This window comes from Cupressus sempervirens, chromosome 11 (assembly GCF_028749045.1).
Source record: "Cupressus sempervirens isolate cs-2001-9-10 chromosome 11, ASM2874904v1, whole genome shotgun sequence".
Classification (NCBI taxonomy): Eukaryota; Viridiplantae; Streptophyta; class Pinopsida; order Cupressales; family Cupressaceae; genus Cupressus; species Cupressus sempervirens.
This window is the reverse complement of record NC_143128.1, coordinates 190604204-190615624: the sequence shown is the minus strand read 5'-3', so window position 1 is coordinate 190615624 and position 11421 is coordinate 190604204. Positions and strand designations below refer to the sequence as shown.

The following is an 11421-nucleotide window of genomic DNA, read 5'->3' as shown; positions in this document are numbered from 1 at the left end:
TTGCATTTCCCATGTTCACATTAGCCACATTAGCATTTTTCTTTGATTGATCACCTTGCTTCTTCCATTATTCAGTTGCATAATGCCCATATTTATGATAGTAGTAGCATTCAACATTACTCTTATTAGTGTTGTAATTCTTCTAACCTCCTCTAGAGTTTTTTTGACAAGTGCTTGCTCCCTCTTGGTTGCTTACTCTTCCTAAGCTTTCTGCACCAGCATTCTTTTGACCATTCCTTCCATGACCTCTCCTTCTTGAGCCTCTATTGGAGTCATTTCTACCTCTCCCCCTACCTCTTGAATTCTCTTGAGCCTTAAAAGACTACTCTTGAGAAGCAGTAGCTGACCTATTTATCCAGTGCTCGTGGGTTTGAAGAGTTTCCATCAACTCATCCATGATCAATGTGGTGAGGTCTTTAGCCTCATCTATGGTCATGGCAAGATTGTCATATTTCTAAGGTAAACTCCTCAATATTTTCTCTACTATTCTCTGCTTATCATATTCTTCTCCATTTGATTTTAGCTGGTTTATCAAATTGTAGATTTGTGAGCTGAACTATGCAATAGGTTCACTATCCCTCATCTAAAGTTTCTCAAACTCTCTTCTAATCATGTGTATCTTTACTACTCTGACCTTATCAATTCCCTTTCCTCCTTTGCATAATTTGCTACTGTAATCTTGGGAAAAATTGTCTCTGTTATTGCTACTTCAATAAGACTTAATGCCTTAGCATCTTTTCTTCTTGACTCTTTTAGATGAGTCTTTTGATTATTGGTAAGGGCAGCATATTGCGTTGGATTTTTCACTTCATTGAACCCATTAATCAGAAACTCTCAAAAATCATTTGCAACCATTATGATTTTTATCTTCTTGTCTCAAGGATGTCCCATGCCTCCTTTGCATAATTTGCTGCTGTAATCTTGGGAAAAATTGTCTCTATCATTGCTACTTTAATAAGACTTAATGCCTTAGCATATTTTCTTCTTGACTCTTTTAGCTAAGTCTTTTGATTATTGGTAAGAGCAACATATTGAGTTGGGTCTATCACTTCATTGAATCCATTAATCAAAAACTCTCATAAATCATTTGCAACCATTATGGTTTTCATCTTCTTTGCCCATGTATCATAATTTTGTCTATTAAAAGATGGTGGTTGCTACCATATCTTTCCTGCATCTCCTACCATGTCAAATATCCTAAAAAAAATGCTCTAACTCACTATGGATGTGGGGCCTCAAAGCTTTGATACCATGTGAAAAATAAAACACAACTTTAAATTTTTTTTACTTGGCACTAACTATTGCCAAATGCTAGTTTGGCTCAGCACCTTAAGGAGCTAAGTGGTAGGAGGGTGCCAAGTGAGCTTGACACATGAAGGAGCAGAGTGAACTTGACATGTGAAGGGCAACTCGGCACCAATGGATGCCGAGTGAGCTCAACAGTATGGTTATTGAGTGAGCTTGGTCACCACTATAGGGTGGAGCTCGGTAGAAGTGGATGCCAAGTGAACTCAGCTTAAACTGCAAAGTTTCAACCTAGACAAAGACCTGACTGAGTGACTAGATTATAACATGAACTTTTCTACCATTAAAAGCAGAGAGTCAAAGCTTGAAGTATTTAACAATAAACTTCTCAAATGCAACAAATAAGGGAAGAGCAATGGATTTAAGTATGCTTGCTTGCTTTCTATTCAACTTTGATTCAAACTATTACAAAATTTGGCAGCATTCATTTTCAACCAAAAAACCCTAAAATAATCCTAAGACTTTAAACTGGTGAAACTTCAAACTTTTAACTTTAAACTTGTAGATGGTTGCATACAGGAATGCTTGGAGCAATCAATACTTCAACAAGATGAATCAAATAATAACAAACTTACAGAATAACTATCAAAGAACCATGTGCGATTGTAGGCACAAAACAAACAAGCTTCTTTCTATCTCTCGAACAACTGGATCTGCTGATCGCTTACTTTCTTCTTCCTTCTCTGCTCTTCTCTGAAACTTTTAATCTGCTCAATTGGCTCTAACTAGTCGAATGAATGTGAGACATTCTTTTTCTCTTCTACCAAAAATATTTTCCTCCTCATTTCCAAATTCAAAAACTCACCTACCCATAATAAAAAAATTTTGACTGTTGTGCAAGTTGTGGTGGTAGGTGAGCATTTGACTCTAGGGACAAACGTCAACTGCAATAAATTTTCCAACAATGTTGATGGTCAATCCCAACTAATCTTTACTTCAGTTCCAATGTGTGATTAATTGATCACCAATTTTAACTGTTGTATCGTCCATTCATATCAGCATAAAGAAGGGACCGTCGTCAGGATCATCCCCTTATTTTCTACTTGCATATGCCATGACTGATATTAACTTATGTTGTTCACCGTGGTTTCCTCTCAATGGTGGAAAACACCTACATATATGATGAAAGTTATCTAATTTATTTGAACAATCAGATGATTAATAGATTTTATTCTATAGCTATATTTTTTCTATTCTTTTTAATCTACAATTTAGCTTCTTTCTTTCAGCAAGATTCTCAATTTTTTTTACAGATTTAACTACAAAATTTTGTCGGGTTTTTATTCCCATTAGATTTTCCCGTTTCCAAAATTAAGAGGGGTGTTGGTGTTTGATAATTACAACCCAAAGGTCATAGATCACCATTTTAAACCTGCTGTTTGATCTCCTATTTCTTTCATGCACATAACAAAATTGCTGTGTAACTTATGTTAATTGCTCTTTGCATATTCTGTAGAAAATTTGTATAAGATGCAAGCTTTTTAAATTTAAATACAGAATGAATGAATACTAGATTTTATTCAATAGATCTCTGTTTCTTCTATTTATTAGCTGCAATTATTTTAGCAAAGATCTTTAATATTTCTCACAATATCTGCCAAATTCTACAAGATGAATACAGGAATTATAACAAGGTTCTTTAAATAGAAATGTGTGGATAGCCCACTTCCGTAATTTATACATTTGTTTGACAACACAAGAGTAGGCTTTTCGTTGCACAACATTTATTTTGACAGCATCCCTTGTAGCTTGGCGCAAAGAGATGGCGGTGGTGGCCATGGTGGTCGACGAGCTGCAACCGTTGTGAAGTCCCAGCAAAAGTACTTGTCTGCACAGTTGATGAAATCAAGATTTAGTGTATAAAATGATAGCCAAATCTAATCTCTATCTAAAGTTGGAATAATTACATACAGGCAGAGTTTCTTTTACAGATCCAGGCCATGTGGAAGCTGCATAAGCACAGTTGTGTAATGTTAAACCGTAAATTAGAAAAAAAATTGAGGAAAACATTTTGAAGGATAATACCAAATCGCTAAACTAAATGATGTTCAAAACTTTCAATTTGGATAAACTCATCATATACCGCTTAACTTTTATTGAAATAAAGTATGATTACAGAGATTACAAATACTTCAACATACCTGACATTTGATAGGTCTGGGATATAATAGGATGAATAGTCAGATCTTCTGAGAGATATCGACCTTCACAACCATTAAAGATTATGACGAAAACTAATATAAATGTAAATAAGAATGTAGGAAAACTCACTTTGAGAGCCATGCTAGTTATCACAATTGAGACAAAATTATGAGGCCAGAACCAGCAATTTATGGAGAATCTATTGATTTTAATGTCAAAGGTTAAGGCTTGGTCTTTGTGGTAAAGTTTATAAAAGCTATTTTCCTAGATATTTTATTTAAGATGACGTTAAGTCTGACTTTTAATGTTAAAATTACTTGTATCATCAACCACTACAGAAGTTGAATGTAGGCAACAACTGAGCACATGTGAAGAATCAACTTGACTATTTCCAACGCTAGTGAGGAACCTGTCATGGTAATATTATTGACAAAATCTAGCCTCTAACACGATGAAGAAATCTTTTCCGATCTCCGAAATTTCAGTAGACTTTTGTTCTATCCTCCAGAAATGTTAGGAGAAAAATCCTTTTCAGATGACATCTAAGCAAGAATTTGTCAAACAGATATATACAATTGAATATCCTATAAAGACTTGTGGAAAATAGAAATTGCAGTCGGAAGTATGCCCTATAAAATACCGATGAAAAGATTTAAACAAACGAGACAAAACCCCAAAGATTAGTTGTGATGACTAGTAAGGGTTCCGTTTTTCTCCTGTGTACCGATAATGTGTTCTATGATCACCTTAGGAAAAATAATAGACACTAGTACAGTGACTTATGCTTATGGTGTGTTTTCGGCATTTATTCAAGGAAAGAGTTTGTTTATTTTACGAGTATGCATTTTTACTTTTTAATATTTAAAGGCACATTAGTGACCAAGAAAATAAAAATTAATTAGAGGATATAATATTACTCTTACAGAATGATTAAGACACTCTCTCTAAAAGCAACATTCAACAAAGACATTAGTAGAGGCTAAAAGAGAAATTACTAAACCCATCTACCAAGAACCTAAATGAGTGGTTTGTCAAGGATCTTTGTTATTTCTACAACTTCATATATCATGGTGTCAAGATTGTCATCTAAATTTAATGGCCCTCTCAATAGCAGTAGCATTTCTTGTTTCCTAGACTCTTTGGCAGATGAGGTGAGAGCATTCTTAATTTGTTACAATCTTGCATCATCCAAAAATAATTTCCTTTTTAATTTGCATCTATAAGTTTCGAAGTTTCCTATGGTATTCATTTGATTTGGTGCAATTGATGTTCTAAGCCTTGGGGTTTCTTATGGACACCATATTTTATCTATATCTAGGTTCACACCTCAATGTAATACTTTAGAGTGTAAATATCTTGGTTTCTCATATTCTCACTAGTCAATTGATTTTTTCCTATTTAATGAATTAATTTTCTAATTGACAAAGCTTTTTGGTTCATATCACAATGTCCTTTGATCTTAGAATGATGTCTCTCTTTGATTACACTTCATTTGAACAACTTGGAATCAAGATCCTCATGATTAGGTTCACATGACCTATATTTTTGTGTCACATTTTTCTTGCAAAATATGACCAATCTCCACTAGCATGTTTCTTGTGAAGACTCTATTAATTAGAGAATTTTTTCATTGTTTGGAATAACTCCTTAGTAGCATAAACTTCAGGGTTTGAAGGACTTAGAAATCTAGATTCTTATTTGTAATTAGTTGTGTGGGCCTAGAATGTGAGCTTATTTTGGAGTCTAATTTGATGTAAATCAACGAATCTATGCTAATGGAAAGTTGTCAGATTGCATGTTTCTAGTTCACCATTTAGCCATTGTTTATCTTGTGTTGTTGATTCTACTATGTTGATGAGGTTGCATGGTTATGATAGATCTATCTAAAGCCCCTCTAGTAATTATTATGATATAGGGGTAAGCCTAAAGACATCTCCCATGGAATCCTTTATGACTAGCTTGACTAACTAGTATTACTCTAGATCCTTTGCCCACTACTACCACCACCATTCAAGGGAAACATGCTTCATTTGTTTCACCCAAAAATAGAGCAACCATGTTACAAAGGAGTAGATTTCATCTAGAAAAACTATCTCCTACTATCATACTCACAAAAAGGGTCATATGAAATGTGTAAAAAATGTGAAAAGGAACTTGACACGTATTGGTTTCCATAGGGTAGAGATCACTCACCAAAAGTTGAAGGGTCTAATTATAAAATTTCAAGCATACCAATATTATTTCTCAAATTTTATTGAAGTTTACACAAGTGGGCCACATCAAGTGCAACTTTAATAGCTTGAAATCTTATTTGAAGCATATAAATTTAGTAAGCAAACATGCATGAATATAAAGAGAGTTGTGATATTCTACAAATTTAATAGGATTCCTACCTTTAAAGCAATGCATACTTGCATGAAATCCAAGGAACCTATGGGGAATCCATGATGATAATCATATACCAAGAGAAAATACTCCAGATGTTGAATATCCTAGACAACTGATAGGGGTGATAAATTAGATAAAAATTTAATAATTTAAATGTTTGAAAAATGAAATTTGGCTCACTAGAATACACCTAAAAGTGAGTGGCTTATTTTTTGGTAAAGGTTCATTTTACATATTATTTAAAAGGCTTTATAGTTGGATAGCTTAGTGGCAAGAAAAATAGAATATCAACTAATACTTGTGTAAATGCTTGAATTTGATAGGCCAAATTTAATTAAATATATTTATGAGTTTCATGTTTGTGAGGTAATTGATAGCAGCCAACAAGATGGGGGACTAGCCCTGAATTACAAAAGGGCTAAAAAAATAGCCAGAGATAACCTTCCAATCAACTAACCAATACCAACTTTAAACTTCAAAAAAAATACATGTCCATACTCAGCTTAATAGTACTACCAATCTTTAAAGTATTATGCATAATAGATTATAAAATAAAACAAAAAAACTTAAAAAAATTGCTGCTATAAGTCCCCTTGATCGACATAAACATAAAGACCTAATGGGGTACCAAGTTCATAGGCATAATCATAAACACAACAAAAATAAGCAAGAGACATAGGGCTATCTTCCCTTTTCAATCCCATGGCTATCATCCTTCTTAGGAACATCCTTGTCCCTATCCTCGCCTTCCCATTTAACTAGTTTTTCCAGGATGGTCTTTAACCAATCGTTCATTAAGAACCCATAGATGGATCTAGTGATCTTAGTGACTTTTCCCAAGTCCTTCTCCTCTTTGTTCACCTATAGAAAATAGAGGTGGTGATTGCGGAGTGCAAGACCATGGTGGAAAAAACCACCAAGGTTTCAAACCTCTGGCTGATAGTAGTTTGGTTGTCAGCTAGGTTTCTCATGGAATTCTATAGCCTTTGCAGTCTCACCTTTCTATGGCTATGGTTTCCTTTCTTCCCAACACTTTTGGGGGTTTCTTTCCCCCCCCCACCCTCCCTCCCACCCCACTTCTAGTTAGGGAAGCCTCAAGGGTGTCAAAGAAATGGGAGGGGCTCAGAGGGTTAGGAGTAGGTTTTTTGTCTTGAGGCATTCTCTTCTTTTTAGCAGGTTTGGCATCACTTTCGGAGGAGTTATAGCTAGAATCATGCATGGGAGGGGAGTTAAATTTTTCCATCTAGAGATATCTTTTGGACCTCTAGGAACTTTTCTTACCCTTCCTAGTGTCTAAATTAGACTCTATCAGGCTTATTTTAACCTCATGACTAATTTTGACATTTGGGGCAAGGATTTTCTTGAACATCTTGAGGCTAGGGCTAGGGCCAAGGTCAAGGGAGGCTCAAGGATTAATAGAGGCAAGAGGGTTAACCAAAAGCGATGGATTTAGAGAACAATGCCAGATATAAAGTTTATTTATCAACCCCTAGTGGATGAGGTAGAAGGTTTTTCCCTCCTTGTGTTTCCTCCTAACCTTAAAAATACAATCCTTCAACAAATGCAATAACATAAATGAGAAGGAGATATGGTCCAGATTCCTAAAATGATTTAGGATGTAGAAATGGTAGTAGTATAGTACCTGAGAATGGTCATCCAAGGTGATGTACCACATAATAGCATAGGAGATGATGTCCCAGGGCTTAGGAAGGGCTGCCTGAGAAAACCCTCCATGCATTCTCTCTGGTTCCTCCTTTCCTTTGAAGAATTTTTACAAGTTAGCTTCTTCATTGACCTTTGCCTACCTCCACCAGTTCTTTCCTTCCATAGAAAATTCACTAGCCTTCACAATGGTTTCCTCTGAAATATAAAAACTCATGCCATTGATAGTCACCTTCCCATCCTTCCAAGCCTAGAAGAATAGCATCGATATTACCTCATCGTGCTTCACTATACCCTCCATAAACTATAAAAGGCCATGTTCTTGAAAGTACACCATCATTGCCTCACTACTTCAAATGTTATTTTCCACACCCACTGGTTCAATTTGATTATCATTTCCCATGCTATCACCTAGATCAACCACTAATTCTTTAGATGACATAGCCTTGTTGCAAGTTCTGACGTTGTTGGATATAAATTGGAGAACCTCAACAAATAAAATCAAAAGGCATTGCATGACCATCATAAGTCTATAATGTTTCCCCACCCAAAAAAAAACTCTTCACGACACATGTGAGCGCTCCCTTTCCATCCATAAATAGTCATTTCTAGTTGTATCTTGTGTGGGAATTCATTAACCTATCATTTTGACCATTACTAGATTATTCCTTACATCTTGCCAAATCCACCCTCAACATTCTTTTATGGCAGTAATCAATATTCACAAAAACCAAAAACACAATGCAAATTAGTAAACAATCATGCCAAAAAATCCCTTTTTGAAAGATCTTATTTACACGCCCATGTGGAGAAAAGAAGGCCTGCCACCTATTTTGATTATTCATATGGTGTTTATAAATGGTATTTATAAAGGTGCATTCCCTTTCCATCACAACTTGAGTTGATGATGGAAACAATCTGATGTCATCCCATTCCACAAGGTGCATGACACCATGGCCAAATTTGGCCAGCCCTTCTGCCCTGCCATTTCCTTCATGATATATGTGGGAAACATGGATCTCTTGGAAATCTTTTATCAACCTTTAGATTTCATCGATTATAACTTCAATCGACCAGTTGCTTCTTCCTTCACCCTTAGTACTCTTAATGATTAACATTGAGTCTCCCTCAATAGTGAGCTTATTGACACCCTAAGCTTTCACAATTCTTAGCCCCTGAAGTAGCCCCCAATGCTTCAGCTTCATTGCTAGAGCCCCCTCTATAGTTACCCATGTAGGCAATAACCATATTTCCCATAATTTTATGAAGGATACCTCCCGTGGCGGTGGTACCCATCTTAGCTAAACCATCAAATTTTAGCTCAATCCAAGAGTTAGGGGGATACCACACCATCTTCTTTCTAGCTAAAACTTTGGTACTATTGAATTGAGCCACTATTGGTTGAACATTCCAACTCGAAGGCCATTTCATGTTAGAACATAAAATGCTACATATTATTTAATTGGTAATGTTATCCTTCTAAGTTAATTAATTTAATAAATGTATTATACCTCTAGTAATTAAATGACAACCTATAATAGTTTCAATTAATTAATTCCCTTTTCTCTATTAATTTAAATAAATATGTACTTATTTATTTAATTTAACAAGTAATTTATACTAAATACCCCAAGCTATTTGACCATTTTTTTCTAACTTTAATCATAAACAAACTTTACTTAATAGTCTAATTGGTCTTCTAGACTCAATCGGACTTGATTACATACATGAATACTTGGGTAGTTAATCATATCTATATACATAAATACATTGATACATAAATATGTATATGTATATGCATATGTGTGTGTGTGAGATTACATACTCATGTACGTATCTATATATGTACACACACACATGCATACATACACACACACACACACACACATGTATCTATCTATGTATGTGTTTATATGAGTATATACATATATAAATACACATATATGTATATATAGATATAGATACAGATACATACATACATACATACATATACATATCTATATATACATAGATATGTACACACATATAGATAAATATATAAATATATACATATATGTATATACTTTTATTTAGTCTCTCCACTCATTTCTCCCCTACTATCACATCCTTCTAATAAGTCTAGTTTCTCAATAAATAAGCCTAATTACCCTCTTAATTATTTATAGATTCATTATCTAAAATTTTATCATCCGAAGTCAATCCATGTCTCTTGTCAACTTTAAATGCGCTCATACCCTCTTATATACTTGTCCCCTTTAAAGGAATTATTTATTCCTTTTTAACATTCACCAACCTAGTTTACATTTTTCAACATCCCTTCACAATTCCATAATACTTAAATTCCCCAATCCTTGTCCCTTGGAGTGTAGGAAATGGTACTTTTAAAGAAAATATCCCCCAACCCTCGATATTATTTCAATAAATTTCATTGTGACAAATATCACCTTGATATGGATTTAACAATAATGATGATAAGAATATGGAGAATGAGGAGAATACGAATCTGGGATACTTTAGTTCAAATTTGGAGGGTTACCCTAGTAGCAAAGGTGAGACTGAGGAAAGTAATGATAAAAATATAGGGTTAGAAAATGTTGGAGAAGAGGATAAAAACTAGAGTGAGAAAACCCAAAAAGAAAGGGAGGAAAATTTAGAGGAAGAAATGGCAAAGGAGAAGGAGGACCTTGCTAGTAAGGGTGCTATGAATTTAGAGGAAGAAATGGTGAAGGAGAAGGATGAATCTACTGGTAAGGAAACAATGCTTTCTTTCCTTCACACTGCTAAGCTCAAGGTTGACCCCCCTCTCCAAGGTGACTCTTGGATGTACAATGAGTTAATGAATTTGAAAATAAGAATGGGAAAAATGCAATAGAACCAAGAAGTTGATCGAGCTAAGATCATTTAGCTGGATGTTTAAGTTGGCAAGATCCTAGAGAAGCTAAAGGAATATGAACATAAACTCTATCTTTTGATTAAAGAGAGTGGAAAAAACATGGAGCAAGTCACTTCAAGCATTTGTGTGGCTGTTGCTAGCATAAGGAAGATAAACATTGAGGAAATCATGTCTCCTAGTGCACCAAGCAAAAGAACAAGAAAGAGTTCAAGAAAGAAGGCAACTGAGGTAACTAGGGGATCTACTACTAACACCATCCAAAACACTGTGGAGGTAGGCAAGGAGGTGGTGAAAATGATCAAGGAGCTGCAATAGCTGCTAGTGGTGATTCTAGTAACTAGTCTCTATTCTCATGGTGGTTCTGGTAATTGGTCTCTAGTCTAGGTTTTTTAACTAGTTTTTGATCCTTTTATTTAAACACTAGGTTCCAACTCCTTGTAAAACCTAGTTTCATTATTTGGTCTTATTTTGTGGTTTCAGGTCCCTATAAAACTTGACTTTGTATCTATTGTACTATAGGTCTCAAGTCCTTATTAAACTTGGTTGTGCTTACTTTATTATCATTTGCTTTTCTATTAAGGGTTTTGGGTCCCTTCAAAACCTATTTTTACCTTAATCTAAAAATAAAGTATAGCCCATGCTCTTCTCTCTAAATTTATCTTTACACTTCCTCTCCATTTTACATGAACCATCTTTTTAGTGTCATCAAGCCTATAAATTCAACTCTCTTTTCTAAAAAATATCCATATTTTATGAAAGCTTATTATAATAGTTTCACTATAATCCATTGTAATCACACAATCATAATTATCTTTTAAATTAAAAACTTGATTCTTGAGAAACTTTTTCTATGCATACATCTTTAACACTTGGGCTAATCTAGCCATGGAGGATGACATTTTATGGAGGTTTGAAAATCTATAGTTTATTGTGTTCATTTCACATATGTTTAATCATATATATTTGATTTCATTTATATACATGAATTGAGACTACTTGGTTGTAGCAAATTCAAATAGGAACCATTGCAA

The 11421-nt window shown here is 34.6% G+C and overlaps 1 protein-coding gene across 1 annotated transcript; it reads right to left on the bottom strand.

Moving 5' to 3' along the window:
* Positions 1–2921: 2921 nt before the first annotated feature.
* On the bottom strand, positions 2922–3643 carry LOC149528834 (uncharacterized). Its single transcript, XM_089810530.1, has 3 exons — positions 3447–3643; positions 3217–3254; positions 2922–3133 (listed from the first exon to the last, which is right to left on the bottom strand). The coding sequence occupies exons 1-3, from the start codon at positions 3586–3588 to the stop codon at positions 2981–2983; spliced, it is 333 nt and encodes a 110-aa protein (XP_089666656.1). The 5' UTR covers positions 3589–3643; the 3' UTR covers positions 2922–2980.
* Positions 3644–11421: the final 7778 nt, after the last annotated feature.

What these genes read in the sequence shown, in the direction of transcription:
- LOC149528834 (XM_089810530.1), bottom strand. Translation starts at nt 3,588, where the DNA reads ATGGCTCTCAAAGTGAGTTTTCCTACATTCTTATTTACATTTATATTA. An exon ending in CCAGACCTATCAAATGTCAG is followed by an intron (nt 3,255 to 3,446) that starts GTATGTTGAAGT and finishes GTGCTTATGCAG; the next exon opens with CTTCCACATGGCCTGGATCT. An exon ending in CTGTAAAAGAAACTCTGCCT is followed by an intron (nt 3,134 to 3,216) that starts GTATGTAATTAT and finishes TCAACTGTGCAG; the next exon opens with ACAAGTACTTTTGCTGGGAC.